The 26,394-nt window shown below is 51.1% G+C and overlaps 1 protein-coding gene across 4 annotated transcripts in view; it reads left to right on the top strand.

Annotated features, from left to right (window-relative positions):
• LOC140626249 (cadherin-8) overlaps positions 1 to 26,394 on the top strand; it is a 357,477-nt gene that overhangs the window by 9,229 nt on the left and 321,854 nt on the right. For 3 of the 4 annotated variants that reach the window (XM_072813924.1, XM_072813911.1, XM_072813932.1), the window contains exon 2: positions 5,423 to 5,874. In XM_072813924.1, the coding sequence (XP_072670025.1) occupies positions 5,623 to 5,874 (252 nt within the window). In that variant the 5' untranslated portion in view covers positions 5,423 to 5,622. Of the gene's footprint in view, positions 1 to 5,421; positions 5,875 to 26,394 lie in introns of those variants that run through there. The other variant, XM_072813917.1, reaches the window with a different exon arrangement.

The raw sequence follows: 26,394 nt of genomic DNA, 5'->3' as shown, positions 1-26,394 counted from the left end.
GGCGGCCGGGGGCCCCGGGTCTGAGACGCCCGTGCTCCTGTGCGCAGGGGGCGGTGGCAGCGCGTGCACCCACCAGGGCATCCCGTGAGGTCTCCGGGGAGAGGCCTGGGCTGGGGGATGAGCTGATCTGCTCACACCGAGGCTGCCGAGCCCTGGTCCCGAGGCCCGCAGCACGTCTCCCCCCACGGGGCAGAGGTCCGGCGACACAAAGTCACGGCCCTGCCCCAGATTTTCTGGGTCATAATCTGCACTTTAGCGGTGTTTCCAGGTGATTAGTGTGCGCGTTAGGGCTGAGAAGCGCCCCCAGGGGCGTCAGGGGGGGCTAGTGCTAGGTTTACGGGAGCCGCTGGGTAGGTTTTCAGGAACTGCCACAACTCGTTAGTGGCCACACGGACGGCCTGGAATCGGTGCGAGTATTTACAGTATGGAAATTGGGAACCAAGCATCCTTTTTTCTTTTTTGTCTGAGACCCACTGAGATGTGTAACAGCGTGCCTCTGCCTCTAAGCTCTGCTGCTCTTCCTTTTTCCCAGAGAAGTGACCTCAGGCTTTGACAGTATCTAATCAAGTGCGAATAAAGCATCACTTAAGATAGCGTCTCTCTGTGCTTCAGTCTGTGTCTCCCTGAGATGGGAACGATGGTGGCAGAGTGACGCTCCCATCACGGTCCCCTGGGGAGCAGGTTCAAGGGCCCGGGGAGCTGCGCGTGTTCCTGCGACGTGTGTGCACGTGCTAGTGTTTCTTGGTGACTCGCCGTGTGTGGGCACGTGTGCGTGCATGACTCGGGGCGCCTGGGGGCTCGGTGGTGGGGCGCCTGCCTCCGGCCCAGGGCGGGACCCCGGGGTCCCGGGATCGAGTCCCGCGTCAGGTCCCCGCAGGGAGCCTGCTGCCCCCTCTGCCTGGGGCTCGGCCTCTCTCTCTGTGTCCCTCAGGAATAAATAAATAAGGTCTTTAAAAAACCCACCACCCAAACGCTTCCTAGGTGCCCACTGTGCATCTCCGTGTAACCAGCGGCTCTGGCTCCCCACTTTGGAATGGGCACTGAAGGAAAAACCAGGACCTTGGGTAGCAGTACAGGGGATGGGAGAGGGCGCAGGGGCGGCCGGGGTGCCGGGGTGTGTGCGGGTCCTCCACGTCCAGCCGGGAGGCTGGTGTGGGTGAGGGGGTGTCCCCGGCGTTGGGGCGACTCCTGACCTCCGCAGCAGCTGCGGGACAGGAGCCCGTCCTCCCGTCCCCGGAGGTGAGGAGTGCCAGTGAGCGGGGCTCGCCTGGTCCGGCTGCCGGGCCCCTGTACTCAGGACCCCCTCCCGCCCTGGGGTTGGGGCGCTGGCACCCACCACCCATCAGGGTGCGCTCGGGTCGGGCAGGGCTCGGGGGATGGGCGGCCTCGCCGGGGATGGTTGGCCGCCGCCGCCCTGGGTGGGCCGGTGCTCGTGCTCCGCCGAGACCTCACCTGCAGGCCCTTGCACAGCTGCCCCGGCGGCTGGGCGATGCCTCCTGGAGCCGGCCGGCCGCCACCTCTGGGGAGCCTTCCCTGGTGCTGCGGGATGAGCATCCAGGCGCGGCTTCCCTCGCCTCCCTGTCCCGCACTGACGCTGTGCACCTGCCCGGGCCCTGGGACCTGGGACCTGGGACCTGGCACTGCCCGCCTGGCACAGGCTTATGCTGCCGGGCAAGGGCTGGTGAGCGCAGGGGACCCTGGGTTCATCCCTAGATGCAGATGACGGGCTATTCTCTGCCAGGGTGGTCTTTTGTCCGCTCGTCCCAGCAAGTCCCTCGGTGGCCGGGCGCATCGGTGTTGGGCAGGCCGCACGAGCCCCGGTGGCCCTGGGCCGTGGACACTGCACGGGGACCCCTCATGGCCTGTGACCTCTGGCTGCCTGGGGCGAAGTCACAACGTGCCATCACTTCGGCACCTGGGCCAGTGGTCGCTGCCGGCCCGAGCCTGCTGGGCTCAGCTGCAGAGCCAACCCCCATTGCATTCATCCCGTGCTGGGCACCCTCGGGGCCAGCGGAGGACACAAGCGGCGCGCGTGTCAAGCGGAAAGGAGTTTTCTTGCCCCAGAACCGCTAACAGCAGAGCAGAGGCCCGGTCGACTTGCAGAGTATGTGGCACAATTTAAAAAGAGCTGTAGGTTCCAGGCCTTCCGCGCTGCTTGAACGAGGTGACCCCTCTGAATGCTCAGGGCCGGCCAGGTGGGCCCACGTTGTGAGGCTGCTGCTGCTCTGCGGGGTGGGGGGGTGGCCCCCGATGCAAAGCCGGCAAGTCGACCTCAGGCCCCCGGAGGCTGGACTCCGCACCCACCGCCCGGGAAGGCCACGTGTGGCCCTGAGCCCCGAATGGGGCTGCTCTGTCCTACACAAGCTGTGCTTGCAGAGGACAGGCCCTTTCCCTTTTCCTTTCCTTTCCTTTCCTTTCCTTTCCTTTCCTTTCCTTTCCTTTCCTTTCTTTTTTTTTCTTTTCTTTTCTTTTCTTTTCTTTTCTTTTCTTTTCTTTTCTTTCTTTTCTTTCTTCTTTCTTTTCTTTTTTCTTTTCTTTTTTTTTTATTAGATTTTATTTATTTATTCATGAGACACAGAGAGAGTCAGAGACACAGGCAGAGGGAGAAGCAGGCTCCATGCAGGGACCTCGATGTGGGACTGGATCCCGGGACCCCGGGGTCACGCCCTGAGCCGAAGGCAGCCGCTCCGCCGCTGAGCCCCCAGGCGCCCCTGACCCTTTTCCTTGAGAAGTGTTTGGGCTGAGGCTGCAGGGACAGGATCAGTCCCATGTTCCCGCGCCCCCAGCACCACCTTCACCCACTTACACCACTGCTGGAAGACCTGTGAGTGCCCCGTGTCATGCCTGTGCCTTGGGTGCTCCTCCTGTAGAGGCCACACAGCTTAACCCTCGATTCTGGCATTTGACTTTCTGTTTTCTGCCTCCCAAGGGCAGGGAGCCTGTCCCCGCCACCCTCCCAGTCCCACTTAGGAAAACCACAGGGCCACGGCTGGGGGCGTGCTTACTGTGTTCCCGCTGTTTTCCAGGACTTTGGGCTCTGACTCACCCTGGGGCCCGGAGGGAAGTGGGAATTACTGCCGCCGTGTTGCAGAAGGGACGATGGAGCTCAGAGAGCTAAGTGGCATCCATCACGACCGGGGCAGCAAGTGGGGCGCGCTGGGGTCCCGACCCAGGCTTGTCTGCCCCCACACAGGCCACGCAGCTACTGGGGTGTTCCCGCGGCTCGTCCCGGCCGCTTGTGCGGGACAGGTCAGGGCCCGCGGTGGCCCCGCTGCAAAGGCTGCTCAGATAAGTAGGTGGTCCTGGCAAGTCAGACAGAGATGAATACTTTGAGGTCTTTTCATGGAGAGCTTGCAAGCTTTGGTTGGCTTTAAATTTGAGGCCTGCGGAGGTCTGCTCTGCGCTGGACCTAGAGAGGTGTTGATGGAGATCTGCTTTAGGGACAGCTGGTCCTCCGTGCGTGGCAGCTCCAGGGGAGGGATGGGACGGTGCTCTTGCCTCTTGTACTTTCCTATTGAAAGCACAGGCAGGGATGCAGGCGGCCCCAGGGCCGGGGATGCAGAGGGGCCCAGGGCCTGGGATGCAGGGGGGCCCAGGGCCGGGGATGCAGGGGGGCCCAGGCCTGGGGATGCAGGGGGGCCCCAACCCGCAGATGCAGGGGGGCCCAGGGCCTGGGATGCAGGGGGGCCCAGGCCTGGGGATGCAGGTGGGCCCCAACCCGCAGATGCAGGAGGGCCCAGGGCCGGGGATGCAGGCGGCCCCAGGGCCGGGGATGCAGGTGGGCCCAGGGCCGGGGATGCAGGTGGGCCCAGGGCCGGGGATGCAGGGGGGCCCCAACCCGCAGATGCAGGGGGGCCGTCCCCGGGTCCCCAGCTGGGTTAGAGCAGAGGCAGCCTGCATCTGAGGCCCATTGGCTCCGCCTGCAGCTGCCTGCGCCCCGGCCCTGACCCGTGTTCCAGACGTTGCTGCAATCCTGCCCTGCGCCATGCCGGGCCCAAGACCTGGAGGCCAAAGGTTCCCTACCCCGTTACAGATTCCCTGAGCCCAACCCGTCCCGGTGGTGTCTTGAAGAATTATTTTCCCGTTTAATCTAATTTGGCAAGGCTTCTCCCTGGGATCTGCAGTGAGCATTATTTCTTTAAAAATAATTTTTTTTTGAGAGGGAGGAAACACATTTTGCCATGCTGAAGGTAAGCAAAAAATGTATTTGACACCTCAGGTAATGGGGGATTTTTTTGCCCATCCCTTTCTGGATCTCCTCAATTGGAAATTGTATTTTTACCATATTTCATTCCCAGAGGAGCTTTTCATAATTTAAATCTCCTGTTCGACTGTACATTTAGAATGGGAGCCCTGACACCATCCTGATTACAGCGTACATGCTGGACATTACCGAGTTTCTCTCTGGGAGCATTCTAATTTTATTCACTCGTTATTAGCATCGTGGCACAGAATTGCATCCTGTACCCTGAACGGGACCGTCCCTCCTGATGCCTTGTGGCAGCTAGGACTGTAGATATGGGAACTTTCCTTTCCCAGTCTCGTGTTAAGTACATATATTTTTAATTACCCATTAGAGGCTAGTGTCTTCACATAGCTCAGCAGAGAGTGAACTAGGAACCATCTTTACATTAGAGAGGGAGAGAGAGACAGAGAGAGGAAGGGGAAGAGTAAGGAGGAGGGGGAAGAGGGAGGAGGAAAGGGAAGAGGGAGGAGGAAGGGGAAGAGGGAGGAGGAAGGTTAAGAGGGAGGAGGAAGGGGAAGAGGGAGGAGGAAGGGGAAGAGGGAGGAGGAAGGGGAAGAGGCGGGAGGAAGAGGAAGAGGGAGGAGGAAGGGGAAGAGGAAGGAGGAAGGGGAAGAGGGAGGGAGAAAGGGGAAGAGGGAGGAAGGAAGGACGGGTGGAAGGCAGGCAGGCACTTGCGTTCTCTAAGGGAATACAACAGGGCCCATGTTCCAATTTGCGTTACACTTTTTTTTTAAGATTTTATTTATTTATTCATGAGAGACACAGAGAGAGACAGAGACACAGGCAGAGGGAGAAGCAGGCTCCATGCGGGGGGCCTGATGAGGGACTGGACCCGGGGACCCCGGATCATGCCTGGACCCAAAGCAGATGCTCAGCCGCTGAGCCCCCAGGGGTTCCCCAACCTGCATCACAAACAAGAGAAAGAAGGGAGGGATGGTGACGGGGAGGGAAGGAAGAGAGGGCAACAGGGAGGAAGGACAGAACTTCTGGTGCTTAAGTGGGTTGTGATCAGTGTAGACCCGGAGCAAATACTGAAAGGCCATTAAGGCCTGACCGAGCGGGGGGGCCCACGGGTGGTGATTCCTCAGAGGCCCCCCCGCCGCTGGGCTCTGCAGAGGCGGCCCCGAGCCGGGGCCCTGCCGCGGGACCCTCACCCCTCTCGTCCTTGTTTTGCAGGGAGCTTCGATGCCAGGAGGCCCGCGGATCGGGGTGCTGGGGGAGCGGCCCAGGCGATGCCCGGTTCCTGAGCCCAAGGCCGCGGCGGAGCTGTGAGTGGACGCTGGGCGCGGCGCGGTGAGCTGGATGGCTGCGGGCCGGAGCCCCAGCAAGTAGTCGTCGGGCTGTGGGGCGCCTGCCCCGGCGGCGGCGGCGGGACCATGCCCGAGCGGCTCGCGGGGATGCCCTTGGATCTCTGGACCCCGCTCCTGGTACTATGGATGGCGCTGCCCCCTTGCGCTCCTGCGGCTCCCACGGGCCCGGGCCCGGTCTTCCTGGGCAGGCCCCCTCTGGAACCCAGCCGGCTGAGTGACGAGCAGCGGGTTTTGAACCGCTCCAAGAGAGGCTGGGTTTGGAATCAAATGTTTGTCCTGGAGGAGTTTTCTGGACCTGAACCGATTCTCGTTGGCCGGGTAAGCTGCGTGTCTAAGATCCCGATTTCGGGGTCTGCTTCTCCTTCTTAGGTCTGTGACATCGGACTCGGCCCACCCGGTGGCACGTAGCTGTGGCCCGTTGGCCCGGCGGCTGGTGCAGTTAGCCTGGGCCCCTCGGGGGTACGGGCAGCCCCACGGCCTCAGGTGTGTGCAGTGACCTCGCCGAAGGCCCGCTCCCCGCCCCGTCCCCCTTCAGGTGCCAGCACGTGCTCAGGCGCGCTCAGCTGGGCCTCTGCCCCCCTTTCCCCCCGGGGCGTGCGTGCCAGCCGGACTTGCCCTCTGGCTGGAGCGTCCGTACGTTTCTGTTCACTCGGAATTTCTGTGGCCTCAGGTCCTAAGACGTCATCTGTTGCATTTTGTTTTGAGGCCACGCAGCTTCCCGTTGGAGGAAGATTTGTCTCCTTTTTTGGTTTCAGTTTTGTTCGTGGCTTGTTGTTTCAGTTATTAACCGGGATGCAGAACGGGAAGTTCTTGGCGTGCGCGCTTCACAGAGCTGCGTGCCGTGCATGGTTCAGTGAAGTTTGCAGTAGGAGACGAGCCCTTCGGTGTCCGATGGGGTCAGAGGTGTGCAGAAGGAATTTCATACGGGGCTGTGTGCGGGCGGGTTTGCACTTGTGCTGCTGTCGGCAGGTTAGACCAACCTTCCTTGTGTAGGGGAGTGGTCCCCCCGAGATCACACCACTGGTTATTGGCGCTCACGTGGTTGTCCCTCCGAAGCGTTCACAGGCTTCCCACACCGTCATCATAGGAGGAGTCCGAGTATCCGCCTGCCACTGGCTGATTTTCCTGTCTAGATTTTTTTTATAATAAATTTATTTTTTATTGGTGTTCAATTTGCCAACATACAGAATAACACCCAGTGCTCATCCCGTCAAATGCCCCCCCAGTGCCCGTCACCCAGTCACCCCCACCCCCTGCCCTCCTCCCCTTCCACCCCCCCTAGTTGGTTTCCCAGAGTTAGGAGTCTTCATGTTCTGTCTCCTTTTCTGATATTTCCCACTTATTTTTTCTCCTTTCCCCTTTATTCCCTTTCACTATTATTTATATTCCCCAAATGAATGAGAACATACACTGTTTGTCCTTCTCCGATTGACTTACTTCACTCAGCATCATACCCTCCAGTTCCATCCCGTCGAAGCACATGGTGGGTATTGGTCGTTTCTAATGGCTGAGGAATATTCCATTGTATACAGAGACCACAGCTTCCTTATCCATTCATCTTTCGATGGACACCGAGGTCTAGATTAAGAAGTGAACCGGGCCAATGGTACTCATTTCCCAAAAGCAGGGATTTAAAAGAAAAATAGGAAGAGCATTGAATATTGATCGTCAAGACGTGGGTTAACTCTCTGTGTCTTGCTGGGAACTTGCGAGGGCCCTCCTACCTCCACCTCGCTGTCTTGCGGGGCAATTGGAGACCCTCCAAGGACAGTCTTCTCACCTCATGTAGTTGGTCTGCTTGGACACGGGAAGCCTGCATGAGGGGATGCCAGCAATCACCAGGATTCATCAGGCCCTCTCTTAGGCACACGGGAGTATATATCCGAGACCAGAACCATGATCTCCGCCCCCGTTGAGTGTGTGACCCATCCTGGCCAGTACCATGGGGGCACCTGGTGGGCACCACCTTACTTGATCTTGATCCTAGCACTAGCAATAGCTTGCCCTCCTGTTTCTGCATATACGTGTGTGTGTGTTTGTGTGCATATACGTACATACGTGCGTACACCAATCATATGTGTAAAATAGGTCTGAAGACCTTTATCAATGTGTCTAAAATACAAAAATCTCCGAAAGTGTGTTTGTTGTTGTTGTTGTTGCTGTTGTGGGTTTTTTGGTGTTTTTCTTGTTTTGTTTTGTTTTGTGTTTTTTTGTTTTTTATTTTTATTTTTTTATTTTTTTATTTTTTGCTTTGCCTGATACAAACTCAGGTAGCAGACTTGAGGTTGTTTGTAGACCTAGCGCGTCCCATTGCCACGACCGTGCTGGAACACAGGCCGCGGCCCAGTCATACTGACGTCGTGGTCACGGTCCTGCTCCTCCTCGCCGTGCGGTGTACGTGCCTTAATGTGTGTCTTGGTGTGAAAGCTGCTCAATTGCCAAACACCTCAGGCCCAGTGGGCTTTGAATACGGGCGTCTTGACCAGCATGATGCTCTTTTTGTGTTTTAAGTACGGCAGCCGTGAGCCTTAGGAGGATCGGTAAAGCAAGAGCAGAGAGCTGGGAAGAGCTCGGGGTTTGAATCGCGTTGGGCATTCCCAAGGCCATGATCTTACCCACCGTATCCTGTTATGCTTTTGAGATGAGCTCCACGTGTTTGAACCATAATTTGCACTCAAGAGTTCTTGCCTACGGGGATGCCTGAGTCGGTCGTAGGACGTGCGCCGCTTAGATCTCAGGGTTGTGAGTTCAAGCCCCACATCAGGTGCAGAAATTACTTAAACATAAAACCTTTAAAAAGCAAATAATAAATAGTAAAGCTCAACCTTTTGTTTTTTTAAAGGAAGTATTGAATATTGAATTCAGAGTCCCTAAAGTCCTCCCTCCTGGATATTTAGAACTTGAGCCAGCCCCCAGGCAGTTCGTTTTCCTACCACAGGAAATCCTGGATCTACAGGCTCATGCATGTGTAATTGAGTATTTTCTTACCGTTTCTATTAGTTGATTCTTTATGGAAGTATATGACTGCAAATAGTATCTTATATAATATAAATAACTGAACATGCTATGCCCAGGAGAACTTTCCATATTTGTCTGAATAGAAAAGGTAATTAAATTGGGGTTTGTTTTGGATTCATAGGAGTCTGATGACTAATTTTAACTCTGTTCTTTCAATTAAGTGATAGAACTGGAAGCAAACAAGCAGGCATTTAGCATCGATTTGTGATTTAGTAATGCTCAAAAAATTCTTGCTCGAGTGACAGAAATGTCACATGTGAACCCTAAGACTTTGAAGTGGCCAAAACACCCCTGAGTCTTTATGACTATTTTATTTTATTTTATTTTATTTTATTATTTTATTTTATTATTTTATTTTATTTTATTTTATTTTAATTTTATTTATTTTTTTTATTTTATTTTATTTTACTTTTTTATTATTTTATTTTACTTTATTTTATTTTATTTTATTTTATTTTTTATGAATTAGCTCTTTCTCTCTTCTCTATCCTGGCCAGCTCAACTGTTAAATCAGTCGAACTAATTTTATGAAGAAATTCCAGCAAACATTTCCAATCCTACATATTTCCCCTTAAAGAACATTGCTCCTGAAATATTGTAGCTTCGGGTTTGGGGCTCTTGGGTCGTAGCGAAGCCAGAACTACATCTCGGGTGACGGCTTCAGATTCTGAGTCAGGCTGGGGGAGAGGAGGATCCGCATCAAGGTGCCCACGGGTGCTTCAGGTGTTCTGTCTCCGTGCACGCTCTCCCGTGTCCAGCTGCAAGCCACTTCATTGCCGAGCTTCCCCCAGGCTGAGGAGCATCCGTCACGTAGGACCATACCCGCTGTCCTAAAGGCCCTCCTGTGATCGCTGGGCTGGGGCCTCAGCACCGTGGGCTGCACTCAAGCTCATGGCAGAGCCGGGTTTTGAGCGATCGGCTTTTCAGAGCTTTACGTGCACCCTCCCGTGATCCGTGTGTTTTCACTCTATCGCTAGACAGCTGAGTGCAGAGGAAGAGCAAGCCCTCAAGATGCACTCTCCAGAAGTCCGAAGTTTGGCTTTGTCACTTTCTGAATGTTAACTCTGCAGAAATTACTAAAAAGTCTTCAAACGCTCTCCAAGTAGAATAAATAAGAGTATGTCAGAGTCCATACCATCATGTATGCATAGTCTCTGTACATAGTAATTGTAGCCACGACTATATTCTTTTTTTTTTTTTTTTAAGATTTTATTTATTCATGAGAGACCCAGAGAGAGAGGCAGAGACACAGGCAGAGGGAGAAGCAGGCTCCATGCACCGGGAGCCCGACGTGGGATTCGATCCCGGGTCTCCAGGATCGCGCCCTGGGCCAAAGGCAGGTGCTAAGCCACCGAGCCACCCGGGCTGCCCAACTGTATTCTTTTTTTAATGGTTTATGTATTTATTTTAAAGCCGGGGGTGGGGCGGTGAGGTGGGGTGGGGTAGGCGCAGAGGGAGGGACAAGCACACTGTGCGCTGAGCACGGAGCCTTATGCAGGGCTGTCTCCCGGGACCCTGAGATCATGACCTGAGTGGAAATCAAGAGTCTCTGGCTTCACCGATGGGGCCGCCGAGGCGGCCCTGTAATGTGTTCTTAGTTACAGGTGTGTGTGCATCCGTGTATGTGGGTGTGTGTGTGTGTGGGGGGGGGGGGTGTCGTTGCAGTGGTGGCCAGAGAGTTATGCTGCCGGGTGAGCACAAGACATTGGGAGCCCAAAGAAGGGTCCTTTCGGGTGTCCCAGGGCATGTTGCTGGAGGTGATGTTTCAGTGTGTTTGGAAGGATGATGCGTCACTTGGGTTGAGGTGGGGTGGACTGGAAACCCAAGCTATGGCAGCAGGACAGAGGGGCTGTGCGGTGTCGTGGGGACACCGTGGCCCTACTCAGGGTCGCCTTGCCTGGAAGTGCGTGTGTTTCTGGCTGACTTAAAACGAGGTTGAAAGTCCCATTCACAGAGAAGCCTTCCCTGTCCCGTCCTGCCCCAGAAATAACTGCCCTCTCTAATATCTCACAGCCCCTGGCGGTGCTTTACTTTTTCGTCTTCCTGATGATCGTTGCCTCACATACTCTATACTTTGTCTTGTTTGCGATTTGTTTCCGACGACAGTGCATGTTCCACGGACGAGACAGGTTTCGCCTCCTTTGTTTTTCACTGTTTCCCCAGAACCCAGAACACTGCCTGTAGACAGGGGGTGCTCAGGAAGCGTTGTGCTCAAATACCTGAATGGGTCACCTAAATAACGGGGGAATTGATTAAAAAGTATCATAAACCCAATAAGATTTCATACGAGTGGCTTTTTCCAATGAAGGGGGCTGTGCAATCCTTTCATGTTCCCCTTCAGCACTTTAGAGAGCAGCTCGTAGTTTGAACATTGTTTCTACTTTGCGATTTTAAAGGTCATTCTTGGGGCGCCGGGGTGGCTCAGCTGGTTAGGTGTCCTGCCCTTGGTTTCAGCCTCTGTCGGGGTCTCACGGGTCCTGAGACTGAGCCCTGCCTGCCCTGGGGTCGGTGGGGGAGTTGGCCTGAGAGACAGAGCGGGAGAGCACGCGTGGGTGGGGCAGAGGGGCAGGAAGAAGCGTGGGGGCCGCTGGCCGTGGGGCCCCGGGACCCTGGAGCCCCGTGACCTGGACGGAGGGCAGACACTCAGCTGGCTGGGCCACCCAGCTGCCCCTCAACTAAGTAGATCCTTTTTTTTTTTTTTTTTAATTAAATCAAAGTGTTTCTTTGCGTTCGTGCTAATGGGTAACTTGTTAACCCGGCTTTTGGAGGAGGCTGTGCCGAGCGCTCTGCAGAGGCCGCCCGGACCCCTGTGGGCTGGTTCCGCGGTTCCCCATCCATCTGCCAGCTTAGGTTTGTGCGGGCGGCACGGGTGCCCCCAAACTCCTCTTTCTGGATTTCTGTAAAACCAGTGTCAGCCAGAGACTCCGCTCCAGACTCTAGTTCTTTGTGGAACAGGTGGTGCAGAGCCCGCTGTCCGCGAGTACCTAGCGTGTCACGATCCTCAGGACCTTCACGTTGGCTTTCTCTGCCGGTGCTGGTGCAGGATAAGGTGGTGCCTGGGACTCTGTCCTATGTGCATATGTGTTCTTGTCTTAAAAAGGAGAGAGAGAGGAAAAAGAAAAAAATATGATGGTTTTCATACATCTTGCAACTAAGACCATAACAGTCATGTCCCTTGGGTGAGACGCACACGAGGCGACCCGCCCGCTGTTATCCTGGGAGCCCTGTGCTGGGTCACCAGAGTGTTAGATGAAGCCACCCGACAAATGCGCACTGAGCACTTAGGATCCCCCAAGCACCGTGGATGAGACATTGTCTGCCCTGAGTGAGCCCCGAACCCCGACACCCACCCTCTGTCATGGAACTGGTGGGGTGCTGTGGGGGTGGACAGGCAACGGCCAACGCCGCCTGCTAGCAACTGCCGCACTCGGATGGAGACAGGGACCCCGAAGTAAAGGAGCCTGGCTCCATGAGGCACCTGAGTGGGACGGTGGTCCGTTGGGTGGGATGTAGGCTCCTCCCTAAGGAAACCGCGTGGGGGCCGGACCGTAACCGAGCTGGGAAGGGACGATGCTGCGGCGGTGGCCATGGTGTGCAGGGTTGGTGGGGGGGGCTGCTCAGAGGCTGGAGACAGGGCCTGGCACCCCGGGGGGGTGCTGAGTGGCCTTGGGAAGGTGGGGAGGGGCTCCTGGAGACCTGGCTGCCCTCTCCGCACCTCTGCCGCGGGGGACCCGTCAGAGAACCTCGTGCGCCTGTCGTGTGCGGTTTCCTCACCGGTGATGGGATCGTGGATCACAAAAGTATATTTAAGATACGAATGAATCCCCGTGGAGCCGGCAAAGAGGGCGATATGAGAGAAATGAGCATGGGGTCTATTGATTTTCTGCCCAGGTCCCTTTAGCTCTTGTTCTGTGGTCTGTGATCCTCGGCTCCTCATGTTGCTTTATTTTGGGAGAAACCAGTTTGTTCTGCAGGTGGTCAGAGTCCCACCCTAATGGGCTCTCTTGCGTCAGCTCCCTGCTCTCTCCTCCCTCTCCCCCTCCTACCTGGGCCTCGGAGCAGTTCCTTATTTGGATAGAACTCCACTGCTGGTGATGCTCCGTCTATTTATAATTCTCTCCCTCCACGGCTCTGACTCATTTTCTCTCTTTAAATTTGCCCTTCTAACCTCCTCTCTTCTCTGTAACTTGGAAAGCCTTTGGGTGGTGCTGAGTGCGAAGGCCCGGGTGCCAGGCGATGACGCTGTCCGCAGCCGGCGACGAGGTGGCTCTGGACAGGCCGTTCTGTGGCCGGCCGTGTGCACGCAGGGTGCTGGGCTACGCGGCCACCATCTGCCGTATCCTGGCCCGTGAGGCCCACTCGCTGTCCGGTGTGAGAACCCTCTGCCCTACGCAGCCCGGGCCCCAGTGACGTGGCAGGCACGCAGGTCAGCATCGCGTGTCCCAGCCCGGCCAAGGCCACGGGAAGAGCTTGCCCCTTATCCAGTGGCCCGGCTGGGACATAATGGGCATCCCGGAGCTTGGGAAGTTTTCCGACACTGATAGAAATGAAATGGTATCAGTCGCGTGGATCAGAAGAAACCCTAAATGCACACACGCGCGCAGACTCGCATGTGTGCGTGATCTATCAGCAGGGCTTGTGCACCAGTAAAATCCCTAATCACCTCCTGATCCCTTCTCTCTGGCCCCAGACATTCACCCTGTTTGCTTCAGTCCATACCCAGGGACCGGGTGAGCGTACCGAGAGTCTGTGCTTATCTCGCAGAACCCTCCCCGCCCCAAAATACACTCACTCAAACCTCTTAAAAGTCTTGCATATATTTTCAGTCTCCTTAAGGGTCATCTCGTTGAGGCGGGTATATTTTTCCCACTTGAAGCAAGTGATAGTAGTCCTATGGTAATGGATGAAAAGCCGGATCATGTCATCTACTTTATGAATAAATGACAAGGTAATTGGTATCAAAAAATTTAAAAAAAGCAAACGCAACACTGATTTCGATCGCAAGTATGGAGCTGGAGCTCACGGGGAAGACTTGGTGAAGCGTAAATGCTACTCAACCAGGAAGGCCTTCCCGGTTTATTCACGTTAGCGGGATAGTCTGAATCATTAAAAATCACTAAGATTTGTAACACGGGGACATGGCAACTGAATAAATACCCGAAACAAGATGCAAAATGTGTGTAGACTGCGTGTGCGATATGAACAGAGTGCCTGGCGTATATTAAGACGTGTGTGCATGTGAAAATAATACATATATTCAGTCACTTACAAAAATAATGAATTCCTGCGTACTGATCCCCCGATCATTCGTATGCAGAGATGTTCACCATTCTGCTATTTGTTTTCTTGAGTTTTTCTCCTTTCACCCCTGAGAATGCCAGTACTCTTTATTTTAAAAATCAATGTAGGAAGAGTCCTATTCATATTTATAAGCACCACCCATTGTTTCTGGAAAAAAAAAATTCCCGATTGAGAAAAATATAAGACTCAATGATAGGTATGTAACCCCCGTGAAAAACAAGTAAGTTAAATTGTGATATTGATGCATATTAATACGTCAAATATCAAGAAACAGGAGTCTGTAAGGAAATGTGCCATTACAGTCAACCTCCCCCCCCCCCCATTTAGGTGATTAGATTGTCAGTTTCTTTTCTTTATAATTTTGCCCATTTTATTTTCTAGGATATGCTATTATTACATCATAACACATTGCAAAACAAAATGAGAGGAAAGTAAATGGCGATGTTATATCATTCAATTTTTCTTAGAATCAATGCTCTCTATTCATAGCATATTCTTGGAGACTGTTATTTAGTTTGAATCACATTTGGTAAATGTGATCTTATTTAAATACTTGGAAGGACAATCTCATCAATTAATAAATTAAAGAGCTAGAAATATTCGATCGTTTTTACAACACTATGAAGAGAGCCAGGGCAGCCATAGCCTTGCTGTACCGCTAAGTGTACTTAAACGACGTCCATTACCGTGGGACAGACCAAATATGAACCAGAAATAAAGGGTTTGTATCTGGCTTTGAAATGGGAACCTGTGTTTGTAATGTTCCGAGTATTATGGTCAGCCTGCATGCTGCCTGTAGCTTTTCAATAATTAAGAATAACCTAGGAAAGGTATTTATGGTCTCATGTTGTTTAAGAAAGATAACAAACGGTGCTGCAGCATTTCCTTCAGCCTGGCTATGTGTGTTTTCTAGACGGTAGTTTCTTTAATATTTTAGCATTTTCCTTCCATACATATCATTAACTTTAAAAATAAAACTCCCAGTTATTTCACCAGCCAAAGATGAGCTTATTGGAGAATAAAAGAGAATTGCCATCTGGGATAAGCAAGCTGCAGCAACACCATGGGGGTGTCTGGAGAAGGAAGGAGAGGTAGCTCTCGTGGGGGGTGGGGGGGATAGAAAGGCTCTTGCAAACAGAACGTCCCTTGGAGTCCTCTGGGAGTTAAAAGCTCTCCTTAAGAGCTCTCCCTCTCATTGGCTGAGCTGTCGCCGGGACAGGAGACAAGCCTGCCTTCCCCTGCTGGGCCAAAGAGTAGCATCCGCGTGCAAGGCCCATCTCTTCCTTTTGAGTATTCAGTAGGGTGTAAACTCTCCCTGCGGAGCCTCTTGACTCCACTTTAGTGAGCTTTCCTTTCGTTGATTTTCACATCCTCTCCTTTATAGCTAACTTAAACTCGCCCTCTATACTCTTTCTCTCTCCCTCCCTCCCACCCTCCCTCACCCCCTTGCCCTCCTTGTGATCGTTTGACCGCGTGTGTTTCTGTCCCCGACTCCTTGAATGTCTTGAGATATAGTAAAGGCAGTCTTGTCAATATTCACGTATTGGAATATTTAGTTAAGATGTGGGTATCTCAGTAGCTACGGTAACTTTTCAATACTTTTAGAAGTCCTTTTAGATCTTACAACTGGGAAGAGAAATAGGATTCGCTACATTCTTGGTACTAAGAGTGAGGGGTCTGCAGACCAGCAGCAGCCCCTGGGAGCTGGTCAGAAATGCGGAATTTCATTCACCACCTGTATACCTGATTTACCGAATCAGAATCTGCATTTTAACGGTTTCCCCCAGGTAATTCCTATGCACATTAAAGCCTCAAAATATAGATATATTCACTCAGTTGTCAGTCAATCCCAGGATAGCTTGACTCATGCTTTCCGTTCTCTGTATCCAACCTGAGTAAATTTGGTGTACCGCTTAATTAAAGAAATGGGTCATGGGCACTGATGTTTGGAAGAGCTCTAGGCAAGGTATAGGGTAGGAGCCACAGCTTATTTCATTTGAACCCCATGTGGTAGGTGCCGGGTACCATAGGCTGCAACATCAGTTTGCAGCTGGAACTCCTCCGTGCTGCAGGCGAAGGCAGAGGCAACAGCCTGTGGACAACCCCCCCCCCCCCCGACTGGATCAGTTAACAGGAGCCACCCCTTGCTCAGACCCATGGAATCCTTTCTTTCTGCATGTATTTACCACAACATGGCAGATGTGCTCTGAAATCTGCAGAGTCTCAAATGTCACTGGGCTTCCATGGGAGGCAATAGCGGAATCCAAATGAGCCTGATGAGAAGGACTGAAGGATATTGGGAAACAGCAGGGAATAAAAGGCTAGATGCATACTTCTGCTGCTCTCTAATCCTAAAAAAGCCCAGCTGTGTTGCATAGATCTCTTTTTGTTGTGAATATATGTCGGAGACTATGAGATTGATGACATCGTGCAGAGAGACATTCGGGTGGGGGAGAGAAGGAGGTTTTTAAGTGACCGAACTAAACTGATCATATCTACTGAGTGTTTGCTGCATGGTAGGCACCTTATAAAGGCTGCTTGTTCAGTCCTCACAGAAACCCTGAGCAAGGCATCACCATCCCCGTTGTCAGGCCGGGAGAGCTCAAGGGAAGAGTCATCTCTGTTAGCAGCTGCAGGTTAGACACACGGTGAGTACTTGATGCAGCCCGGAGTCAGGCCTGGACACGGTGACCCCAGGGTGTGTCCCTGTAACCACAGCAGCACCTGGCCTCGTTTGAACCCCATATGGGAGGTGCTCAGTGGGCTTGGCTGCCACCCCAGTTTGCAGATGAGTAAAGTGAGTCTCGCTGAAGGTACAACCAAGTTAGGGTCTCATGACAGGCGTGTAAAATCTAGTAGGATTTGAATATACGTTTAGAGAGTCTAGCTAATTGCGAGACCACTATGCCTGTTCGTCGGCAGGCATCTCTCTATGCCTCGCTTATGGGGGAGAGAGGCCCTTATATGGCCCTTGAGAGAAGAAAAGTGTGCTGGAGGGTTAGGCGTATGGTGGCTCAGTTATATTTCCTTTACGGGGAGGTGAGATTGCGACAATGTGGGTCTGGGTAGAGCTGGAGCCGCGTACAAAGGGATTCATGGGAGAGTCTCCAGGTACAGGGTAGTGTGCCCTCTGTCTTTTTTTGCTTTCTCATTTAAAAATATACATTTCAATACTTACGATAGTGAAGTAAGAGAATAATGATGTAGAGGGAGTAGCAGGAGAACGTTTGTCCTGACCACTTCGGGCCTCTTGCTTGGTTTTTAAAGTACATTTACAGGTGTCATTCTCACCGTTTGGCAGGTGAGAAAATTGAGACAGTTGCATTGACTTACCTTTTCATTGGTTGGGTGACGGTAGTGCAAGGTCCCGACTTTTTCTTCTGATCTGGGCAGAGTTCGGCATCACTCGAGCTGTAGCACTATGCTAGAGAGCCCACTGGGACCTTGGGCCGTGACTGGGCAATTGCGTGGGCTCCTCTCAAACGGAGGGTCCCCAGACAACAAGAAGAAGGAAGAGGGAGGGTTGAGTGGGGCACAAACCCAAATCCTCTACTCCAGACAGGAACTAAACGAAGACAAAAAGCTTGTCCCCTCCAGCTGCTTGAACTAATTGTGTTAATGCTGAATAATTCATTCGCAATTCCCTGTACGCTTGGAAACCGAGCTGGTGACCAATATCCCAAAGGCTCCAGAGGTGGGATCTATAATTTACTTTCCTCTCCGCGGTGACTTCCCTGATTCCTCTTGCAACGCCGAGGGTCTTCTTCCAGAGGGATATGGGCTCCTCTGTTTCATCTCTTCCTTCCGGACTCTTACTACGGAGGGGGACGACCTTCCTCTGGACGGTTCTGGTCATGTCCTTTGCTACTGGCGCACTTTGGCCGCGGAGAATAATTCCCATGTGCCTGTGGCAGATTCTCCGAGGAGAAGTAATTTGGTGAGAAAGCAAACACAGCTATTGAAAATGACCAAATCCTATAACTCCTTGAAGCAAGTGAGACTCCCCAGCCACTCAAGGGCTTTATTTAGAATGTGGCAGGGTTATTTATAGTGGGGTTTTCTTTGCTTTTATTTTTCTATGTGCTTCTGGGAATCTAAAAGTATAAATGAATTTCTCATTGCAGTTTGCTTCTCTGTTATACTCGTGTGTGTGTGTGTGTGTGCTCACATGTGTGTGCGTCCGCGTCCTGTCGCGTTTCCCTTAGAGCAGGGCTGCTTCGGCAGGGCTCATTCTCTAATTATGTCCCTGCCTTTGCAGGAGCGTTTACAATCAGCCTTGTGAGGTGCTTTCAGAAATCATTAGACGTGTGCAATGGCTGTTCCTGTTGATCACAGCCACTAGTTCGCTCCTCTTCCCTGCTTTTCCTGTCATTAAACTCCTATGTAAAGTTCTTAGTTGTTCTGTTTGGTGGTTTGTGTTATGGCTGAAACCAGATTCCACATCCTGACTAGATTATGGGGAATGCATCTCAATGTTTGTGGCTTTTTCTCCATCCCACAAGTTGGATGAGAGACACAAGTTGAAGCCTGGGAAAAAAAACCAAACAGTAAACGTGGAGACAGCCCCTCCCACCCACACAAATGGGTCGAGATGATCAGAGAGTCAGAGAGGGACAAACGACAGCGCCAAACAGCAAACGTAGCGTAAGACCAAAAATCCTGACTGACAGAGAGAAAGTCACGTTACAGATGTCACAACCTAGGAGACGGTTTTAGACACAGAAAGCAGAAACTGAGAGACTTTCACAGGAGCCAAGGATTCAAAAACCACACAGGATCAGAAACAATAAGAGAAAAAATAAGACGGGGTGATGACGAAGATGAAGAGAGAGTAAGGGAAGGATAGTGGAGGGACAGGGAAAAAGAGAGATGAAAGAGAGAGAGAGAGAGAGAGAGAGAGAAAAGAATTTGGGTCCACTGAGTGGCTTTCACCAGGAAAACACTAATTTCCTACAGGAAATCCTCTGGGCCCATCCTCTGGGCAGATGGGCTTCTGCATAGTTTCATGGCACTTCCGGTCACTCCGCTCTGCTCTCTCTCGACGAGGAGTGGGTTTTGTTGGGGACACGCGGCGTTCGCCGAGTAGCCGTGGCTGGCACCACTGGGCATGAGGTCAGAACAATCTGGGTGAACCAGCAAGCCAAGATCTTCCTAACCTTTCCCAGAAACATGATTTTGGCTTTTAAATTGATACACTTCCTAGCACTTGGTGCTAGAACCCGAATGGGGCCCATGTTACGTGCAATCAGATACAATGAGTGAAGAGGGTCTTTATCACCCAGTTCCTCCTGAGGGGCGCTGGCTTCCAAGAGAAGCCGGAGAGTGGGAACGGGTTATAGGTAAGCCCTTGGGACCATTCGCATCTCCTAACCCTCTTTGAAATTATAGAATGGGCTTTTGAAACACTGGAAGGACAAAAAATTCATTAGAATTTCTATTTCTTTTTTTTTTTTTTTAAGGTTTATTGATTTAGGTTGAGGGGGAGGGAGGCGTTCCCGTGTGTGTGGGTAAGAGCAGGAGCAGGAGGAGGGGCAGAGGGGGAGGGGAAGGGGGAGCTGAGCATGGAGCCGAATGGGGGGCTCGATTCCAGGACCCAGAGATCACGACCTGAGCTGAAACCACGAGGTGGACGCCTAACCCGCTGAGCCCCCCAGGGGCCCCTAGAATTTCTGTTTCTAGTATAGAAATGATCTGACTTATGTATTCAGTTGTGAATAATCTGAAATGTCCATGGAAGAGGCTAAGAGGGTTTTCTGTCTCTGCTACTTGACAAATGTATTTGAATCAATATATTCGTCATGGCTTAAGGAAAAGTAGGCAAAGTGAAAGTTGAAGGACGCATGTAGGCAGGAGCAAGGGGAGTATTACACGGTACATACCCGATGCCTTCCGGGATATCCAAGGTCTGACTTAGCCTTCGTTGAACCCCGCGGGATAGAGCTGTTGACATCACTGCCCCCCACCCCACCCCTTAACAGATAAAGGGATGTGGGGTCAGAGAAAGGTAGCCACTGTCCCAGAATGACCAATGAAGTGGGGGAATGGGTCCTGGAATGCAGAACTAGCTGATTTCAAAACCTATGCTTCTTTCTGCCTACACTGTACCACCCCCACCCTCCCTTTATTTGGTTCTTCCTTATGTTTCTTTGCACATGGGTATGCTCTTATGGAATATGGAAGAGTTCTTATTTTTACACAACACAGTTTGCTCTTCCAAACACATATTTGGATCATTCCAACAACCCAGAGGCCCAAGTAGGATGACTGGAGTAGGGGAAACCCAGGGCTCCTGATCCTTTGCTCGGTGTTTAATATCACACTGCCCGCTCAGGGTCCTCTGTGCGTCACTCCGCGCTGAACGAGATGGGCATTTTCCCATGGTGACTCCCCTCTACTAGGAAGTGTGTTGAGATTACTACTGTAATTCCAGTTTGTACTACAGAACCTGACGCTTAAGACGTGGGCTCCTTGATCCTGTGACATGCCCCTGCCATGATGGGATGGGGTCAGGATGGCATTATGTTTTTGAAGACTACCACCCAACCATATGGTTTATGTGATCTCTCCTCTCTCTTTTTTTTAAAGATTTTATGTATTTATTCATGAGACACACAGAGAGAGAGGCAGAGACCCAGGCAGAGGGAGAAGCAGGCTCCATGCAGGGAGCCTGATGGGGGACTCAATCCCAGAGCCCCTGGATCACGCCCTGAACCAAAGGCGGATGCTCAACTGCTGAGCCACTCAGCTGCCCCTATGTGGTCTCTTAAATCTGAGGAGTCAACTGCTTTCCTACTGATGCTGCAGACGGAGACTGAGAACTTGGACTGTAATAGCCATTATCCCAGGGGATATTACACAAGGAGGCTCTCAGAAATCTTCACTGCCTTGTGACCTCCTCGCTTCACATTATCCAAGATGGTGTTCCTTACTACAGCCTAGCACCCCAGGTTCTGGATGATGCATGGTCCAGTCCAGGAGCCCAAGACTGTTGGATTCTGTTAACATTTGAGGAAGTCCTTTGCCGTTGGGTTTTTTCCTCTAGAAATACTCACCAGGTTTGGATTGGGGTAGGGAAAGGTAGAGCAGCTCTGTGTCGTTTGGCATGGCAAGCCCTGGGTTACAGTTTGATCCTATGACCTGGCAAAAAAAAAAAAAAAAAAAAAAAAAAAGCTTTGTTGTATTTGCAAAGGAAATCAGCATGCCTGGGGACTGCTGGCTGAGATGTGATAAGGAGCTGAAAGTCTGTATCTGAAGGCTCCGCTCTCAGGAGAGAACTTTTGAGGTAGATGAAGAAAGCACGCCCACCTTGGAGTGGAAGAGTCCTTGCAAATGCAAAGTCCTCAGCTCCGTTCCTCCTTCCTCCGTGAGCTCCCCAACCTTCTGGCCTTTTCTTTTAGATCTCATCCAAGTGTCAGCACAAGAAAACCTCCTCTAGCTCATCAAGTAGGGGGCTAAGTCTTTGCTCTCTCTCTCTCCCCACTGCCCCCAACTAAGCATGAAAGTGCCACATGCAGATTTTCAATTCGAATCTCCTTCCTCTTAAAGGATTAGAGTTTTCTATTTTACAATTTACTCTTCAAGGTATCCTGTTCCACCCAAGACGTACTTTCTATGAGCTATAGGCTTGGGTTTGCAGCTCCAGGAGGCATAAACGCTCACATAAATGCAGAAACAAACATTTAACACAAAATTAGCAAACCGTATTTAGCACCCGTCTCTGAAGCCTCTAGAGGGCTTTCAACCCAACTTCTGTCTGTCGGGTGATGACTGCATGGCTAGCTTGCTTTTCTACTGTGGTTATTGCTTTTCTGGGGCACTACAGGCTGCAGCACCGCCGTCGAACCCTGCTAGTCCCAAGTTGAGGCTTGTTTTTGTCGTAGCTACAGACACGCTAGCCTGGACTGCTGTGGTCAGGAGCTCCGGCTCTCAAGTCGGACAAAGTTGGGTTTCAAATCCTGTCATAGCAGACACACTCCAGCTTGCAGCCTCGTTTAATTCTGCTAAGCCTCTGTTTCCTCATCTAGAATATTGGCTTGTAGGATTTTTTAAATTTTTTTCCACTAGGGATTCGCCAAGCAATGGGTGTGATCCGTCGTAGTTCACTTAGAGGGGACTAGATATAACGGGAGGTGTTACTGTCCTAAGCACTTTACACTTGGGAGTTCTGTTTGTCGTTAAAGCTCTAGCTGCCGTTGCCCAGAACTTTCTTTCTTAGGTCGCGCCGTGCTGCGCCCGTGTCACTCAGCCGCAAGGTGAGGTGGGTGACCGCAGGCCTCTCTCGAGCCTCTGCAATGCAGCGCCCTGTCTCCGGCCCCCGCGTCCCCTGCCGTGCTGGCCCGCTGAGCTCGGGGTGGAAGGGACGGCCCCGCTGGGAGGCTGCACCCAGTGGTGCTTGCCTCTCCCAGCCGGAGGAGGCCGATCGGAATGACACCGGGCATGCTGCGTCCCAGGTGACCGGTGACCTGGTGTCGACGCCTCTACGTGTCACGGGACCCAGTGAGGACCTTGAAGAGCGAGAGGCGGGAGAGGTTAGGGACGTTCCCCACCTTTGGGTGCTGACCCTCAGGCACTGCTGGGGCTGGAGAGGGGGTTTGAGTTGGGCCGTGAGCCCAGCACCCCGAGGTGAGCCTGGCGGGGGCTGATTCCCTCTGAGCCGCGTGGGGAGAGGCTCAGTGCGGCCTTACCTGGGCTCCAGGTGGTCAGGTGCAGAGCCCTCGGCCCCACGTTGCTGTGACCGGCAGGCGATGCTGCAGCCAGTGCACCGGGCTGGCCCGGGCGAGGACCGTCAGCAGACGTCCCTGGTGAGAACCGTAGCTCGCAGTAGCTTAGGGCTGCTCACGGGCTGTTTCCTTCCCTGTGAATTTTCGAAAAAGCTTCACCTACCAACTCTTGAACATGCAAAAGAAAAAAAATCATAATACCTGGAATTTATTGACATAGAAACACATTTTATAAATATTGAAGGGAAGGAACCTTTAGATTCATAATTAGATGAGCATTTTATACCCTTCTACACACGCATACCCCATACCTACTCAAATTATTTTTAAAATATTTTATTTATTTACTCATGAGAGACAGAGAGAGAGAGAGAGAGAGAGAGAAAGGGGCAGAGACACAGGCAGAGGGAGAAGCAGGCTCCATGCAGGGAGCCTGACGTGGGACTCGATCCCAGGACCCCGGGGTCACGCCCTGGGCCAAAGGCAGGTGCCAAACCACTGAGCCACCCAGGCGCCCCCCAGACCTACTCAAATTATTACATTTCCCAGTAGTGGATGATTATTGTGCTGATAAGTCTGATAAGTATGTTTTTAGATACGATGATGGTTAAATCTGTGATCTAAGTTGTATCACTCTATACATTCACCTATGATTTGCCCTGAATGTCATTTTTCTGAAAATGAGGTGTTTTGTAGGAAGAAGGTCTTCTTTAGACTAATATTGTATCACGTGTATTGAGATTTCCATTCCAGGGTTCTCAATTAGGGAAAATAGGAGATGTGACTGCTGTTAATGAAACAAATGACTGTCATTTTGAACCCTTCCAAGCTAGCACTGGAATGAATACTGCCTGATACTCACAAAATCTGTATAAGGTACACACGGCAATATATTTCAATTTGTAGGCATAAACAGACTTAATGAGGTTGTATAATTTGCCTACAGTGAGCCAGCTGAGAGTCGCTGAATCACATTTCAAACATAAATGTATCTGCCATCAAATTTTGTCCCTCAAAAGTTTCCGATATATAGTCTCTTATAAAAAAAAAGTTTAAGTTCTTAAAGTAGTCACGTCATGTCATTTCATCAAACACGCGCACAAACACACACGGAATTCAGAAACTAGTATGACGTGCCACGGGTTTATTTACTTTTCATTTTCAAAATCAATACAGTTGACTGAAGTGTTATTCTTTTTATTTTTTTAAAATATTTTTTTATATTTATTTATTCTGAGAGATAGAGAGAGAGAGAGGCAGGCAGACAGGCAGAGGGAAAAGCAGGCTCCACGCAGGGAGCCCGACGTGGGACTCGATCCCGGGACCCCGGGGTCACGCCCTGGGCCTACAGCAGGTGCTAAACTGCTGAACCCCCCGGGCTGCCCCTGCTGTGTTGTTCCAAAGTGCTGGGTAAAAGTAGATCAAAATATTTGTCCAGCAGCATTTATCGGGGACGTGCTATGTGCCGGGGCCTTTGCTGAAATGAGGAAGACACGGGCGAGGGCTCCGGGTGACGTCGACGTTCACTTTGAAGAAACGAGGTGGGGCTCTTCGGGGTGGGGGGGCTCTTTGCTCTGTGAAACAGCCCCCCCTCGCCCTCCTGCACGATGATCCATGCGTTTCCTTGGTGACAATATTGCTACCAGTTCACCCAAATTATCCAGATTTCACATCACCTCTGGGAAAGAATCAGGAATCAAACCAGCTTGAAATAGGAAGGATTTCTGTCTTCCCGACTCTTAACAGAGCACATAGCTGGAAGCTAGTGGAACTTTCCAGTCAGGAAGAGAGAGGCTCACTATGTAAATCATTATCGCTGACAAGTTAAGCCTCCAGTCAAAAGCAGAGCGTACAGTTTGTGTATTTACCTCAGGCTATTTGTCTCCACAGGGTGACTGTTTGAGAAGAAACACTTGCATCAGGTTGGCTTCCACACACGTCCAGGCAGACACACACACACGCGGTAACACTCCCATGTCGCCTTGGGTCGGCCGAAGTCCAGGGTTTAAATTATCCTCAGAATAAATAAATAAAATCTTTTTTTTTTTAAATAAATAAAATCTTTTAAAAAATAAAAAAAAATAATAAATTATCCTCAGGACTCTTGACAGTCACCGCCCTGTCCCAACCCAGGAATCCCAAGTCCGCGAGATCAACTGAGCGATCCGTAAAGAACCAGTTGAAAATTATCTGACACCTTCTGCAAGTAGGAGGTGGAACCCCCTGTCCCCACCCAAACTGCCCCGTTTCCTTCCACTCGATTGTCTACATCTCGTAACTAGATGTGGTATTATCCCGCACGGAGCATTTCTGCGTCTCTGTCGCCTCGCGTAGATGGGCACAGAATCGCTGCCTAGCTCAGTGCATGGCGGTCACCCTTGTGTGACCTTGGGGGAGTCCCGTAACCTTCCACCGTGGGTTTTCAACATTCAGTGAGTCATAGGAAATTGTTGACGGTTGGGCTAGTGCAGAGTGGTGCCATCTAATTGTTAACTATGACAATGATGGTGCAACTAATTATTCATATCCACCAACAAATAGCTGTTACTACAGATACTACTAGAATAATTACCGTTGCTCTTAAAAATACCTCAGGATTTGTATCTCCAGATATTACATGAGAAAAAAAAAATGTCAACTTTGCTCAGCAACCATGTGATGAGCTGAGCTCAGAGACTCGAGAAGTAAGATTTCAGCCAACTAATTCAACCAAGATGTGAGCCAAAGGCTTTATCTTTTTTTTTTTTTTTTCTGTACCATGTTGTCTGCAGCAGCCTCTATTTTGGTTTCTTTGACAGATTGGGGGTAAAACTTTATTAATTGAAATATCTGTGTATCATTTCTGTTGCAATATTAAAAAAAATACCCAACACTAGTAAATGCTAAATAAATGCATGTTTTCTTTTCTTCTGTCTGTCTCTCACACAACGTTTTGAAAAATTCATCTACTCTAAAGAAGTGAAGCATGAACTGTCTTAAGCCATGTGTTTCCAAGATAAGGAGGAGATTCATTATGACCTTATAATTATTTTGTTTGGAAAACATATTTAACTCGGGTCCTTACAGTTTACCAACAATCACAATAAGAGCATCAGAAACACATGCAAAGCTCTATGTATGTACATTAGCTTTTTTTCCAGTGTCTTGTTAAAAAAATTCAGCTGAGTAAATCTTAAAGATCTTACAATGCATGGCTTCATGAATTGGGCAGCATCCCATCTAGCAGATAGAAAGGAGCCCCAAGGATGTGTACAAAGTGAAAGACTTATGGGCAGAAGAGACTGGGACAAGGAAGACGCATCAGTAAAAAGTAGACTGGTTGTGGCAAGGCTGCTTTCCTTTAGGGGACGGCAGGGGTCTATAGGACAGATCACCTCACTAGTGCTGACCAGATGGCTCCTGATTGGCTGGTTTCAGATTCCATTTTTAGGAGAAGCTGAAACTGTAATCAGGTCTCCATTTGGAGGACGCCCGGGTGGCTCAGTGGTTGAGTGCCCACCTTCGGCCCAGGCTGTGATCCTGGAGACCCGGGATCGAGTCCCACATCGGGCTCCCTGCATGGAGCCTGCTTCTCCCTCTGCCTGTGTCTCTGTCTCTCTCTGTGTCTCTCATGAATAATTTTTTTTTTTTGAAGTCTCCATTTGGTGAAATGAGACTGAGCCCAAGTGACTCCATGTTGGGTCTGTTGTCTTATTTGTCATCATGAAATCATGATCTCTCCCTGCCACTCTCATACTTCTCATACCCACTTCTCGAACCTAAAAGTTAGAGGTTATTATCTTAATGTATTCTCAGTGAT

This window comes from Canis lupus, chromosome 3 (assembly GCF_048164855.1).
Source record: "Canis lupus baileyi chromosome 3, mCanLup2.hap1, whole genome shotgun sequence".
NCBI lineage: Eukaryota > Metazoa > Chordata > Mammalia > Carnivora > Canidae > Canis > Canis lupus.
This window is presented reverse-complemented; position numbering and strand designations above follow the sequence as displayed.